The sequence below is a fragment of the Lepisma saccharinum genome, chromosome 8, assembly GCF_977018435.1.
Source record: "Lepisma saccharinum chromosome 8, izLepSacc3.1, whole genome shotgun sequence".
Taxonomy (NCBI): Eukaryota; Metazoa; Arthropoda; class Insecta; order Zygentoma; family Lepismatidae; genus Lepisma; species Lepisma saccharinum.
Window position 1 is genome coordinate 66095331 of NC_139236.1, and position 16750 is coordinate 66112080.

At 39.6% G+C, this 16750-nt stretch overlaps 1 protein-coding gene across 3 annotated transcripts in view; it reads left to right on the forward strand.

Moving 5' to 3' along the window:
• The window catches only part of cpx (synaptic transmission protein complexin), a 1041575-nt gene that overhangs the window by 546505 nt on the left and 478320 nt on the right, over window positions 1–16750 (forward strand). For all 3 annotated transcript variants that reach the window (XM_083126798.1, XM_083126799.1, XM_083126800.1), the window contains one exon: window positions 6021–6134. In XM_083126798.1, the coding sequence (XP_082982924.1) occupies window positions 6080–6134 (55 nt within the window). In that variant the 5' untranslated portion in view covers window positions 6021–6079. The remainder of the gene's footprint in view (window positions 1–6020; window positions 6135–16750) is intronic.

Consider the following 16750-nt stretch of genomic DNA (forward strand, 5'->3'; position numbering starts at 1 on the left):
TCTTGATCGTTGTTACACGACATTGTTACCAAACGCCTCTTGTTCCGGAAATTATGTGCCCGGTGGGTGCCGAAACAACTGACGCCCGAACACAAAGGAAAACGCATGGGCACGGCGCTGACATTTCTGCAGCGTTACCATGATGATGACGATTTTCTCAACCGGATCATCACAGGGCATGTAACGTGGGTGGCATACAGAACCCCGGAAAGCAAGCAGCAGTCCATGCATTGGCATCACAGTAGATGTCCAGTTCAAACAGACTGTGTCTGCGCGAAAAGTGTGTTCTGGGACAGACAAGGCATTCTGCTCATCGAGTTTCTGCCCGGAGGTGAGACTGTGAACACTAACCGTTACTGTGAAACACTGGGGACATTGCGACGAGCCATTCAGAATAAGCAACACGGTAAGCTCAGTGCAGATCTTGCTGCACGACAATGCGAAGCCGCATATGGATAGGCACACTGCAGCTCTTCTGGACAGGTTCGGTTGGGAGGTGTTCGATCATCCATCGTACAGCTCGGATCTCACTCCCAGTGATTACCACCTGTTCTTCTTGCACCTAAAAAAAAGTTCCTGTCGGGTCAACATTTTCACAGCGACGAAGACGTTCAGACGGCTGTCACACAGTGGTTCAGCTCGGACTTCTACGACGCAGGTATACAGAAGTTAGTCCCATGCTATGGTAAGTGCCTGAATTCCGGCGGGAATTATGTTGACAAGTAACTGGACAAGTGCTGTATCTGTGGCAATAAATCATTGAATGAAATAATGTTTCTTTTTTGTGCACGACCCCAGGGAAACTTTCTTTCTGGATGCGCCTATAAAATGTGGTAAGTTTGTTGACATAGAGGGGGGAATGATCGGGAGTTTTGGACGAAAAATGAGAACGAGAGTAGAGGAGTTGAATTTGAGTCGGAAGCGGAATAGCATCCATTTCAGAAGAAGGTCCTCACACATCCCAGGTAAACCATACCAAAATACCACCTAACTGATTGAATCTGTCTGTTGTACCAGTTAGAAATGTGGGAATAAATGGGTATTTTATAATTCGACTACGTGAATTCGTAGGCGTTTGTTCGTTCCTTATGCCAAGGATGAACATCCGCCTATTTCATCTCCAATGAATCGACATAATTACCTCTTGAACGATACGAATATTACCTGTTGTGAGGGTTAGTGACTATATTGCATAATCATGCTAGAAGAATGACTTGCTTTCGCAATTTTTGCTCACGCCTGCATTTTTTGTGACCAAGCATTTATGTACAAGGTCAACTCTTTTGCCTGCTAAAAACATGAAAATCTTTATTTACTACATCTGAGAATCGAAAGCAGTATATGTCAGATATTAAAAATTCCACGTAGCCACTATTCAGGATGAACAGCATTGATAACTCAAAGTTCGAAAAAACTATCCACATTAGAGCAAAGCATACCCCCAACACTCTTCAAAATTGATGACCTGTACGAGTCAAGTAGCGTAGTCACTTGTTTGTTTGTGTGTGCTGAAATCGACCAAGGTATACTGTGTCACTGTCAAGTTTTAGTTTCAAATATGTAATGAAAAAGTATCCAAAAGCCTGTTACTTTAACAGAACGACTCTGTGTCTATATTAAGATAATTTCTCTTCAACTCCCTTTCACAATATTATAACATTTTAACAGACAAAATTTACTACCGGAGTAAAGAAAAATAACTACCTAGTGAGGTAAATTACAATGTTAATACAAATAAATAAATGCGCAACTGATAAACTTGAATTAGTATGTTTATATTGTTCACTTATTTTGGTGTCTATTTTCATTATTTATGGTTACCTATTTGCCTATTTGCCTATTTTAGATGCTTTAATGCCTATATATCTACCCCTAGTTATGTTCTTTTATTGGTTGAAATTTCGTGAGATGAAATTCACTCGCCCATATTTGGAAAATATTTGGGTGTGTTCACGAACGTTTTACCATCTGAGTGAGATTCAGGATATCGGTACTACATGTTCCTTGTTCGACTCTCAGACCGTGCATGGTTGTATCGTTTCGAGTGTCACTTCATCAATTTTATTTTATCATCATTACCTCTCGGCACCTCACAGTTTGTGAGAGAAAAGCAGTTCAAGATAGGAAATAATAGAAACAAAATGCAAAATACTAATGCCAGAAAATCAGAAACAAGGAAAAGTAAAGATTAAAATTGTACACGTCACCGCAAATTCACAACTAGGCAACCCGAATTATACAACAAATCAGCACATTGCATATAATGTAAGGATATTGGTTTCGATGGATTGACAAAACGCTCTTGAAAACTCCGAGAATCCTTTATGCAACTTTTACTTACGTTATTATGTGAATCCAAGTTTTAATGGTATAAATCCGTTGTAATGACTGTGACTTCAACAGTTTTGTCTACAGCTTAAGACCATAACATGCTCAGATGGGACATTATGGGGCAAGGGTTAAAATGTAGTAGATACAAATCTCTGTAACGCATCTCCACGGGGAATTGGCCTCTGGACTATTATTTTTTGCAAATGGACATTACTTCAGCAACCAGCAAGCAATCCGTGAGCCAATGAAGATGCCAGGAGGCTGTGTATTGTGTGCTGTTCTCTTGCAAACATATATTACGAGGAATATCACACGTGTGTTTATTAATCTGTCGAGGAGGATTCATGATACCAACAAGCTCTACTGGGAAGGTTTAGCAAACGCTTGGCTAATTACATTGGCTAGAGCGTTGGTCGCTACATGGCGTCTAGTCTGGTGGAATCCTGTTGCTTTATTCGCTGTATTGTTACTGGATGTCGAAAGAAGGAAAACACAAAAGTCTCCTCAAAGAACTTGCCAAGTAGTTGTTCCATATATCCCCAATCTGTTTGATGAAGTAAACATCCAAGTCTCTGAAGCTGTTACTATGCCGAGTAATTGTCAAAAACGATGTTCGTCTGTTCGTTGTCGGTGTAGATGTTAAAAGTACGGGAAAGCTTATGAAGGAGCAGTTCTTGATTGAGTGGATCAATTATATATCGCTTTTCTGTCACTTTTGGCTAATCGCGAAGATGGGAATGAAAAGTGACGAGGTGAAATTTACATATGGATAATTACAAACACACATGGACAGCACACAACACAAATGCAAGAGATTACAATGGCCATGGGTACAGACGCCAGAGTCACGTTAGTCAGGAAGCGCAGTCCCGGGTGGAAGAGAGGTTGATATGTGGGTGTCTTCAGAAAGAGTCACGTCTAGCAACCCAATGTAGTTCTCTCTAACATTAATAACTGGCTTCTAGAATACTACTCATGAGGAAAACCTCAGAATGAAAGGTGCGGAAAACAAAACTCTATGTCTGAGTCACCACACGAAATGAGAGCAGCTGAAGAATGGCCCCTGTGCGGGGGTCATAATGTGCTATGCTTGTATCAAGGTGTAACAGTTACCTTGGGGTATAATCCAACAATAGCATGACGTTGATATGATGTCACTGTATGAGAAGAATTGCGTGGGAGTGTTTCTGCATCTACTCCTCATCATCTAGTTTTATGCAGTCATTGTCTCTAGTCACCCCTTGGTAAATAGCATCTTAAGACCATATCCTCATTAGACGAAGCATCTCAGTTATACAATCACACGGAACCCTTTGTGCCCAATGTGGCATAACAATCTTTTCCAACAGGATTCTTTCCCCGGGTATCTAGAGACCTGGCGACGACTCGTTGGGCATATGTAATTTCTATAGCTTTTTCACACGAATGTTTTGTTCTCTGTATTTTTCTGACGTGGTGAGCCTCTGGTGAGAAATGTCGAGTAGAATTCTTGTCCCCTCGTGGTGCTTGGTTTGACTTTTCGTCTTAAGTCAACTTTATGCACAAAGTGCTAAACGGTACTATGCCTACAGTTTAAAGGGGGATCCGAAACACTATATGCCTTCATCGAAACTGGGACCCCTTCATTTCAAGGCAGCGACGTTACCGCTAATCAATCGAGGAGGCTCCCTGATGGTGATCAGGTAGATTGGTGTCGTACCTTCTTGCTGTCGTAAGGTATATCAAACTTTTGAATGTGTCTACTTGTAATTAATAATAACGTAATTATTTCAGCTAACTTATCACGAACCAGTATTATGAATTATCACTAATATTTGAAGACGCTACAATACCTCTTTTGTTTCACTTGATAATTAATTTTTATTTGTTGGCTGTACACAAAATACAATTAACTTTCTATATGTTTGTTTTCTGTAGATTTAGAATGTACTTATCGAACTGCCATCTCGGGGCAAAAATATAAGTTTTTGATCCATTGTCATTATAAATATGTTGCAGTTATCTTTTCACATCAAAATGATAATTGATGTCATTCTGTGTAATTAATTTCAATTTAGTAAGAATAATTGTATTATTGCAATCATACGCACCATTGCTTTGGAAATATAAGGGGCGGATTATTGTGGATCATTAGGGAGACATGTCTCAAGACACTACAATACCTCTTTTGTTTCACTTAATAATTAATTTTTATTTGTTGACGTACACAAAATACAATTAACCTTCTACCGTGCGTCCATTTCGATCTGCAGCCGAGAGATCGGGAGAAGCGTGGCGGGCGGCACTGACGGAGATGCCGACATTTGCGGCCTGAAATGCCCGCTTATTTTTATGGACATATGCAGACATTTATATAAATATTGCAAAACGAGCACTAACCTGTGTTATAAGAGTATGGTTTTAATTTTAGTAGCTTAGTGACTGTATGTGCCGATGATTTTGACACGCCCACCTCTTGTGAAACACGGCGTAGAGGTTTGTTTGGAGAACGTTCTAACGCTGCACCAATATCATCGAGTTTTGCTTCGGTTAGAATCCGTCGTTTTTGCTTAGGTGTTTTAAAATTTAACGATACAGTTTCTCGTAATTTAAGGACAAGATGTCTAACCGTATCTCTGTGTGGAGTTGAAACGCATGGGAATTTCTGTACAAATTACCTACACACGTCTCGACACGAGTTTGTTTTCACGTAGGTACGTGTCATACATAAAAAAATCTTTGTTCTAACGTGAATCTTGCGGCTGGCATTCCAATCGTCTCACTGACACGTCACAGATACACACTACAATAACACAAACAAGTAACTGCAAGTAACCAAGAATAACACTCTTGTGCACAGTACGAAATTAACACGCTCTTGGTTTACATTGCTCGCCACTATATTTACAACTCTGTCTTCATCTAGTCGCGAAGGAACAAAAAACTCGAGCTCGAAGATTTCGGATTGCAAGGAAGCTCACGAACACTATTGACTTTTAACGGTTTCTTCTACAGCGTAATCTTGATACAGTGTTGCACATTCAAAACCTCCAAACGATCCCCATCGGCACAAAACTCTTTCAAGGATATAAACTTAAGCAGGACGTTACTGGTCAAAACTATGATTAAAATGTTTTATTATCTATGGCTCTTAACATCGTTTATAAAGCGTATTTTTTTGTGTATATAAGAGCAGAACTTGGATGAATTACAGAAGAACTTTTGCGTGTTATAACACAGGTTAGTGATCGTTTTGCAATATTTATATAAATGTCTGCATATGTCTATAAAAATAAGCGGGCATTACAGGCCGCAAATGTCGGCATCTCCGTCAGCGCCGCCCGCCACGCTTCTCCCGATCTCTCGGCTGCAGATCGAAATGAACGCACGGTATATGTTTGTTTCTGTAGATTTAGAATGTATTTATCGAACTGCCATCTCGGGGCAAAATTTAAGTTTTTGATCCATTGTCATTATAAATATGTTGCAGTTATCTTTTCACACCGAAATGATATTTCATATCATTTTGTGTAATTCATTTCAATTTAGAAAGAATAATTGCATTATTGCTTTGGAAATGTAAGGGGTGGATTATTGAGGATCATTAGGGAGACACGTCTCCCTTGCTCTACAATTTCTAACGGTTCTGATTGCATTATTATGGAAGGTACAGAGCTGCGAATAACATTGTTTCCTCTCTTTCCTTTCAGGTCCTAGTTCGTTTATGATTGTTGTGCTTTGGTTGCGGAGTTAAAGAAAAGAAGACAAAATGGCTGCCTTCGTGGCAAAGCAGATGGTGGGGAGTAAGCTTAACGCCGTCAAAGGTAAGTGACCAGTTTATGTAGAGATGGTTATACTTGGTTGTTCTGTATTAGTAATATGCTGCTTCAGCCATTGGCCATTACGTAATTTTCTTTCAGTCAATCTAGTAAATCATATGCACTTGGAGTTAGTTCATGACATTGGTTCTATAGGCGCTGAGATATTTAGTTCCATTCCGGTACAGTTCGCCCTACTTATTGTTACAAATAGAGCATCGTCTTGACATTTGGTAACTTATCACTGCTTCCCTCTCTACTACTATTTCTCTACTGTGAAGTACCTACTGCCTTCCACTGGCCTTCAATTTTGTGCTATCCCAGATAATATTTATACACCACCAAATCAAATTTAGAATATCTGAAAGCAACAGGAAGCACACAGACATCCGCACTGTTTCGGAGTCTGTCACCAACTGGCGTCTATTGTCTATTGGCTGGTGAACACGTGACCATAGCATGTGCTACTGCGCATGCCTGTACCTCGCATTTGTTCGGCAATCTTCCTGCAGCTCATTATTACGTCAAGCACAGATCTTGTTCAAATGTTAAAGTCAGTTATTATTGTCATGATCACAACAAAATAAGGTATTTGGTGTTATGGTATGCGAAAACTGCCTGAAACGAAAATTAAATGAGTGGAAAAGATTGTGCGGACATTGTGTAGGAAGAAGTATATTGAACGAATTCACCTGAGCACATCCTATGTTCTATTTTAATATGAATTTATTTATGCTTTTGTATAATTTGACAAATCTTACTTTGTTTTGTGCATGGTTATTTATAGTCTCTTTTCGGCTTTCTAGGTTAATCGTGTCACGGTGATTAATTGAAATAGACGATCGAATATACTGAGTGGAATACTTATGTCCTGTCTGGAACCCACATGTTTTGATGGTGAAATATTGAGTCAAATATTTTTCTTACCCCCCATGCACACACACACACATATAATATGTGTGTGGGAGCGCGCGCGCAGGGGGCAACCCTTTGGAAGCATATTGGTGATCACATCACATCCACAAATGGCCCAGATTGTGAATCTATGGGATCCAACTACCACATCCACCTTTTGCCCTTATGGCTTGTTGGAATGTGTAGCTATATCTTTACCTATCATATATCTTTATTGTCTATTGCTTGAATGTTAAATTATGGTAGCTGGAACTATATTTATTATTTATGATTAGTTTCTGATTTAGGTAATGGACAAAATAATATGAACACCAATGCAATTGCAGAAAACTTGTATTAGTAGGGGGTTGCCCCCCCCCTCTTGCCTGAATGACAGCTTGTATCCTACGTGGGATAGACAAATAAAGGTCCTGTACAGTGTGAACTGGAATACTTAGCCACTCCTCGCACAAGTTCCGAAAGTGTCATTGGAGGTGGAAACCGATTACGCACTTTGGCCTCCAAAATACCCCACAAAGGCTCAATGATGTTAAGATCGGGGGACTGTGGACACCAGATGAGATGTTCTACCTCACAGACCCCCCACCATGTTTCACGGTAGGTACTAAGTAGTCAATATCAAATGCTTCAGCAGGAGTTCTCCACACATAAACACGTCCTGTGGTCTGAAATAATGTGAAAGACGATTCGTATGACCATATCACATGTTCCTAATGCTGCTGTGTCCAATTCTTGTGCTCTTGGCACCACCTTCTTCGTGTCACTGCATTACGTGGAGTCACCAACGGTTTGTGGATGGCAACTCTGCCATGAATGTTCACAGAATGCAGCTCCCTTTGAATGGTTTTCGTTGATACAGGGTCCTGGAGGTGATTGTTCATCTCTGCGGTTATCTGGGACAGTGTTGTCTTGTGCTTTCGAGTCACTATTCGCTTCAACACACGTCGATCCCTGTTGGAAAACTTTGTTTTTCGCCCACTATTCTCCTTTGCAGACGTTGTCTTTCGTTGTTGTCTGTAGGCTGTCAGAACAGTTGACGCTGTGCTCCTTGCTACACCAACAAGTGTAGCTGTTTTTGTCACAGATGCTCCAGCCAGGCGGGCTCCTATGATCATGCCTCTTTTGAAGTCTGAAAGGTCGGACATACCTGCATTTGACGGATGGCTGACTGCTCGCATGCAACTCTCACACCAGCTTCTGATAGACTGATATGTTTGCTTTCATCGCCACTAGATGGTTGAAATCTCTGCTGAGTGTTGTTCCTTTTCCACGACGGCGTATATAGGCCTTTGCAAACCAAGGTGTTCATATTATTTTGTCCATTACCTGTATATGATTACCACCAGTACTTAGGGACACCAAGTGTGACTCTATTGGTGGGCGAAGACGTTAAGTGTTCGACTCACAATCTATTCTTCGATGATTTTCCGCTGGAGTCCCGGTCAGGGCACAAATGTCAGACTCCAATCTATTTCCTTCATAAGTTTAATCGGCTTATTCATTCTCATCGTCGCGATTATTGTACAAAGATGTGGAAAAGCGACATTAAACAACAAAATACAAACCTGCGTGTGTAAATGCGAATCTTATCACATTTGCATGTTCCCATTACTGGTCATTCTGGCAATAACATCAGATTCTGATTAATCTGTCGGTACATAAAGTGGACTTAAAATCTACACATAAAAAAGGATCCGGGCGAATTCACAAAGTAAATAAAATTTCCTTGTGTTACGTTTATTCTGTACCTGTTACATTATAAATTTATTATACATTGAATACGTCACTTTAGAAAGAGCCAATCAGCAGGAATAATTTTCTCCACCTTGGTACCGAAACAACCACGCGCAAATGAAAAATAAATATTACGCAAAAACATCAAAAAGCATCTACCGAAGCCGACGCTGCTAATTATCATTATTCTGCTAATTGTTCTTCCATGGTTTTCCCTTTAATTACCTTCCTTTTTTGTGGTTCAGTTTTTACAGTAGAGAACTCGTTGGCGTTGTGTTTTATTATTCATTCCACCGTACACGAAATTCACTAACCAAACCCAATAAAAAAAATTCACTCATTACCCCGTTACATGTCTATACTTGTTTCTCGAATTATTATCGTTTGGAAAATCAATTTGGAAACAAGTTTGGACTCGCTCGCAGTTAGAAATTTGAAATTGTGAACTTTTTTGATGTCCATGCGTGCTAGATAGGTTATAAAAAGGTTCTGGTGTGATTAGACGCACTGAAGCGAGCGGATAGTACAAGTTATCTATGTGTTCCCTCAGACTGAGGTTGCGGGGATTATCCAGAAGGAAGCATATTGTGAAAATGATTTTAAATGCACCATTTTGTGAAATATTTATGTGTGCCTGCTACACTTTTTCCCCTTCCTGTATTTATTTTTGCCTCCAAAATTTCCCGCTTCCTGGGAATATCTCACGTTGGAAACACTGAAAGGACTTTCCGAGAAGATTGGCAACGTTATACGCATGTCCCTCCTCATTCACGTTACCTCGCCTCTCGAATATATCAAAGAAAGCAAGCAAGATTGCCAACTCCTAAGAAATCAGGTTGCCAACTCCTAAGAAATCAGGTTACAAACTTTTGAAGCATAATCATCTGATTGAAAAGAACGATTTTATACATGTTTTCCAACTGATTTTCCTTCTGTATTTTAATCTCTCAGCCACGAGCTTGTCATATTACCTAGAATATATGGGCGCGTATATATTACACGTATGTACACACATAGTACATGCGTGCATTTTCAGTATTATTATTCATCTCCATAGCAACCTCAGTGAACAAGCACATTCTGCCTGAGGTTTGAGTTCCGGCATTTACCATACGTGGCCCTGTCCTTTGATCAATATTATCTAATCGTCATTCATCATCATGGATATGAAAAACACATAATTGAAATTTAATGGTAGTCGTGTAAATTGCAAAAAAATATATTTAGATCAATAAGCAGTTCAGGAACAGTTGGGTGTGTGATCTACGCCACTGTCTGTTACGTTCTCTTCGAATTTCACTTTCTCTGTACTCGGCCTACTTTCTCCTATTCACCTCTCACTTTTCCCAACCCTTTCCAACCTTCCCCCTTTTCGCAGCACTGGCGGTCCTTTGCAAAAACGTTCCCAGATAGCGTATGCTGTATACACAGCAATTTCAAACGCTCCCTGATAAACTCTAAAGGTGTATAAACTAGGGCCCAGAGCCTGCAAGAAATTCCAATTAATTCGGTGACGTGGTTTCCCAGATAGAGCCCTTTGTAGAAGCATCAAAGGCCGACAACCTACAGAGAGAGAGAAGGGAAGGGTGTCAGATCAAAAGGAGATGCAAAAAAAAAAGTATGTCCAGGATGTAAAAGAAAACATTTTTCTTGGATAAGTTGCAAGTCGTCAATATGAATCAATAAGCAAAGCTTTGTAAAATATTTGAGGTCCGAGCCAAAAAAAAGTGATGATTGATTGTACAGTCACGGACACCTCTGGGTTGGAACAGCCTCATATACTTTCAATGGTATTGCTACAACCCAGAAGTGTCCATGACTGTACGTGTACGTGATGACTAAATAGTTGAAAGGGAAGGATCAGAAAAGGTCCAGATTATAGTTCTGGTAGGTCGATAACTTTTATAAGAACGCAAGGATATGAATAAGGGTGTTCAAGAGCAGTGGTAAGTGCAGTGTGGAGTCAAAAGTGGGAAACCACCCCTTAAGAGACAAGCGGACTATCACACACCAATTCAGAGCCACAAAACATGATGTGGTTGAGAGGGGAAGCTATCTAGGCAGTGCCGTCAAGATGGCTGCCATTAAAGCCGCCATCTTGTACATGATCTTGTTTAATGGAAAGGTGGTCATGTGAAAAATCAAAATGGGCTACAATTTCACGAGAAACACGATGATGTGTTCTGTTTTATCGTAGCTTTAATCATTCTCGCGTAATTACTTCTTGGGTTAATCGCGAAAATGACGATGAATGATTAGCTAATGTAATGAGTAATGGTCATTTTAAGTCATGATTCAAATGGTCTGTTGTGTTAATCATACTACTAGCAAACGACGAGAAGTCACTAAACCTTTACAAAGCAACTCATTACGTGAGAACGATTCAAGTTATGATAAACACGAACATACCATCGTGTTCCTCGTCAAATTCTCGCCCATTTTGATATGACAATGTCCACCTTCCCATCTCAGAAAATGAAGTCGTATCCAAGATGGCGACCTTTAGGGTATATGCCATTGTGGCACTGGAAGCATTCTTGTGCTGTTTCACTCTGTAATGTATCTTGTTCGGCTTAATACAGTTTCTGCTTTTATTATCTCATTTTCTTTCACGATAATAATAATACCATATCAATACCCGATTGTGACTTTTGGTCCAGCCTGCAAAATTATCTTAAAACATATGAGACCATGAGTTCTCCATCGCTACTTTTCATTCTTTTATTTTACGTCTTATCTTGTGTGTGCTTTGTCAAAGCTTTGTAGAGAAGTGATTTGAACTTGGATGTACCTGCACGTTGGTACAACTTCATTAATACTCCTTTTGACGACGACTATGATTTTCTCATGGCTCTTCGCCCATAATGCGTCCTTTGTTAACACTACATCTGAGTATATTTATAGTACGACCTTAGAAGCTAAATCCAACGTATTTTCTTACGCCATTTTACACAGAAGCTGAGTAAATACACTGGTGAAAAACCAGATTGTGATATCTCCGTACAAAGTAATTTAATCGTTTAGATCTCCCAAAATCTCGCGCCACAGAGAGACCTAGGGTAACAACACTTTTCAGGGGTTATATATGAAGGTCCTTCTCACAGGGCTGCATATACCAAAAGTCATATAGGAATTATATCGCTCAGTGGAGATTGTTATAAAATTTCATAGAGGCTCTAATAGTGAAGAGAAGTGCAGTCTTTGTGCAATTGTAAAATCATACAACCACTAGCTTAACAACCTGGCAGAAGTAATTCAGCAGAATGCTTAGAGTGTGAAGTACTATTTCTTTAAAAGGTCAAGGTAATGTGAAACAACAAGTTGACTCTGATTTAGATATTTTTACAGCGGCAATGAATAGTGAATTCAAATTGAAATTAGTTGCAAATCATCCGACATTTTTCTAGCTACAAACTGAGAAGTTACCTGGTATGGTAGGCGTTTCCGTCTCACGGAGGATCAAAATTTAATTCTGTCGCGTTAGGGACGAAGAAAGCTTAGTGATAGATTCACGGTCTCGATACTGAGGGGTTACGTGCAGAGATTTGTTCAGGATGTTCATATTGGTTCCTCCATCTATTAGCGAGTAATCGATACCATTACTAAGAGATTCTGAGTACAATTCCACTAATAATTCCAGTTTGATTTCAGGTACTAGAAACTACAGTATCTATTTCATTGCTTTTCCTTTCGCAGAAGATTCAAATAACTTCTTGCGTCTCCTTTCAACAAGCTATTGATTCATTCCTAATTTCCTTCACCATTTCCAACCTTTCCATTCCGCATTCAATATCAACTACTGAATGGCTCTTAATTGTCCCTTCTCTTCTACTAGAAGGTTGCTTGATTTGACTTTCGAACACAAAAGTTTATTTCCTCGTACAACATCTTGAATGAAATAAATCAGCACAAGTCCTTTACAAATTAATTACACCAACAGTGTCCTCTTCGAAAAAGTCTGGGGGAGATAGGGGGCGGGCTTGTTCACTAATTAAAATGAAGTTAGTAACTTTCGAGCTTGCCTATCGAAAGAAGCGTTAACCCGATTGTGGGCACCTTTCAGACGCTGGGATGTTGTATAATGAGACATAGGTCTATTTCTTTTGTTGTTTCTAATGTTGGGAGGCGCGAACTTTGTTCAACTTCTTTGAGAGTGTTTGTAAAGTTTCTTTCTGATTGGATATAGCGAACTTATTTCAATGAGAGGAAATTGTGGGTAATACTTACTTATCCTCTTCTAAGGATTGGTGTCGGGGTTTTACAGAGAGGTCGCCATTTGTCACTATCTTTTGCCTACTCCCTTCCTTCACTCCATGAGATGTTATTTCTGTTCAGAATATCCTTCACACTCTCATTCCATGTCCTACGTGGTCTTCCTTTCAGTCTCTTCACATCCAATCATCCCATTCATGCCTTCCATCCCTGTTTAGGCATTCTGCTGAGGTGTCCAAATCATCTGAGTTGTGCTTGCTCAACATTCTGATGTATTGGTTTTGCATTTAATGTTATTCTAATTGTTTTATTTCTGATTTGTCCCTTCTCGTTTTTCCAACTGTTTTCCTCAAATATTTCATTTCTACTCTTTGTAAGTTTTGTTTACAAACAGTAGAAAATTGTTGGTAATGCTAAATCGTTTTGTAAAGTGACAGCGCGCCTTCCGTACGTCTGCCATTTCCTTTTCCTACTGTCGCTTTAATCCTTTCTTTCCGGCTTTCCACACTTTCTTGTAAGGGAGAAGATAAATGGGGTTTCTTTGTTTGTGCCGGACTGTGATGCCCTTAACATGTTCAGTCGATTGAGGTTTCTGAGGTTGCGAATCCTCATATTTCAACGGGAGACGCTCGCCGATCCGTCTCCCGGCCGGTGGATTCCGACCAGACAAACCAATATTTCACCGCCTGCTGGCTCCACCAGGGGAATTCAACGTTCCACAAGGACACCCCTTCCTCCAGTCCCGTTTCTATTCTACGCCTAGTGAGCGGGCTCAGCCAATCGAATTCGAATTTGTTCCCCTTTTTCCTTTTAAAAATTGGCAGCTGGCGAGCCAATCGGCAGATGAGATTGCATCTCCCTCCCCTCCCCACGTGTGCATCAAGGTGTGTATGTGCGAGGACGTAAATAGGGTGGCTCGATAACCGATAGAAAGTTTGTCCAAAGAAAGATTCTTCGGCGAGACATAGATGGAATTTCTTTTGACACGTTTTCCGAACATGGCTTAAACTTTGACAACGATAACATTTTTCTCGATCCATTAGTTTTGTCATTATTTTGCTTTACAACATATGTACGGAGGGGATATTTAATGTTTTGGGATTGTTGCAATCCGCATCTAAATTTCTGCAATTTATACCCTTTACTGAAAAGAAAACCTTTCATGCTGACTTGGCCTCTTGACTTTTGTTACTTAGGTAGTCTACCAGTAAGGGTTATAAATCATTTGAACTTCAGTAATTGCACAACACGAAATTTGTCGTAAGTGCACATATTATGAAACAGGTAAAAAATTGACGGACTCATTTCGTTACGGTCCAAAAAAATGTTACAAGTGAAAGGATGTAATTTTTTTGTACTTCCAAAAATCTCTATTACACCGTTTATTTTTCCCTCCATCTTCATGACTATAATGAGAATGGAAGAGAGGCTAATGATATTCATAAAGAAACAAGCAACTTAAAGTAGAATCGTAACAGGGTTCAATATATTATGGTCGATATAATTTATCACCCTGCGGTTCTGAGATTGATAATAGGTGCCCAAACATTGAATGCACCATATTTCTCTTTCAGCAGTAGTTCTGTATAGCATATAATTAAATATTTGGTTGAATGTTGGCACTGTTTAATGCTACACCCACATTGAACAGAAGAATCTACGAAATTGCCACTTGTAATTTTTACCTCCTATAAGAAATATTTTGCTCATATTACATTCAGGTGAGGATTATTTTATTTCACTTTTAGTGTGCTGGCCAAGCAAGCTGAGTACTAACGTCAAATTTCTGATTAGAAATTGTATCTCCCGTATCTCTCACGAGGGTATTAATTTATGTAAAATATTCACATGTTTTTATTGGAATAGTAACCACTAATAAATGCGAGACAGCAAATATATGTGAATTCGATCAAACTCGAAACAGGCGGGATATAAATAAACGTAAAAAGTTCCAAAGAGAAGAATTTCTAAGAAGAAGGATATAACCCAAAGGTATGAACCAAGTACTGGAGTAAGAACGAAAATAATAAACGCGACAATAAGTGAAAATAAAGTTTTACTTCTTTTTTCTCTGTTCTGCCTCTTTAGTGGCCAATCGCGACGGTGAGAAATGAATGATGATCAGATTAAATTGATGAAGGGGCAATTGCAAGGGCTCACTGATGCCCAGTTCAGGAACGAACCTGCGACAGTTCGTGAAGAGAACAACAAGAGACAAGTAACATTCCTATAACCAAGGTGGCGCAAGGTTAAGAATAACATAATTTTCGTCATTGTTAACAAAACAAACATCCCCTTAATATCACCATCCAGCACGCATATTAATACAAACAAACCAGAAAAGTAGCTTTCAAAAAACAAATAGTTGACGCATGGAAACTGAAATATCCGCAACATATATTCACAATTGAAGGAACTGTTTCCACACCTACGCACGGAGAGCAAGCCTGAGGGAGGGAGTGCATTCGTATGTATAAGGGGGCGTTGATTCATGCGTGCCTATTATCCAAAAGCAAGTGCCGTAAACAATGCAGGCAGGGTCAGTTCCATCCATCTGTATTATTACTTGACGTGAACGCTCTGGGCTAGTTTTTTTTAACATCATGCAGAATTCATAATTGCAGATGACGTGCTGTAAATCATTTTAGCGGTGAATATTTTTTGTTCGTGTTCTCTCTCTCCCGCTTTCTCATTATTGAAACGTAATGTCTGCCATGTTGGATATGGCGTTGATGTATGTATCTAAACAATGAGATTTCTGAGCATTTATTCAATCCAAAGGCATGGAATAAACCCTCTATTGATAGCACGTGCAGAACATAATTCACAATTCTGGTGTGGATTTCCCCAACCGTGTGAATCCAGTTTCAAACACCACGTCATCATTTATTCATTTACTTGTAATACTGAGAGATTCCAGAAAATAAAAATGCAGCATCACTGAAGCGAATATGCCCATTGAAAAAAGAATCACTATTGCAAATATTTAAAAAGAAATCAATAATTACAGAAGCACTTTAAATTCAACCAAAATTTGCAATTCACTTTAAATTTCGGATGTTATTTGTTTTTATGTACGTACCTGTGTGTAAGTATATTTATGAATATACCGCGTGAGGCACCTAAAAGTACCACCTGAAATAGCGAAGAAACCAGAAACAGTAGCGATGTGAGGTTTGCGGGAAATAATAATATCAAATGGGGCTCGTAAATCGGAGGTATGGGGTGGATCGAAAAATATCGACAAATGGGGCATCTGGAGCAAAGTCATTTTTTTTTAATGGAACGATATACAATAACATGCATAATATAAAAGAGCACACGCAGAGAAACACAACGCCGTTGGTCTCATGCATCTACTGCACATAGGAACGAAGATATGGCCATTTGAAAATATGTAAACAAATTAACAAGTGGCCCACTTGACCGTCAGTACCACGGCATGTAAGACTTCTCAGGTGCCTGACAGAACTGCCTTTACACAGAGCAAGTTTTGATAGCAGGTCCACGAGATCGTGTTAGTTCATAGCAAACAGTCGTAGTGGTAAGAGCGAAGATTATGGTGTTCACAAACATAGTAAAAAGCGGACATGATCCTGATTTATGGGGAATGCCGAAAGAATGCCTCAGAAGCCTACCGTGTGTACGCAGAGAGATATCCGGACAGACGACAGCCATCTCGACGTCTGTTTGGTAAGTTATTTATTAAATTAAGAGACACCGGAAGTGTAACACCACGAGCACGTGTGCGGAACAAGCCA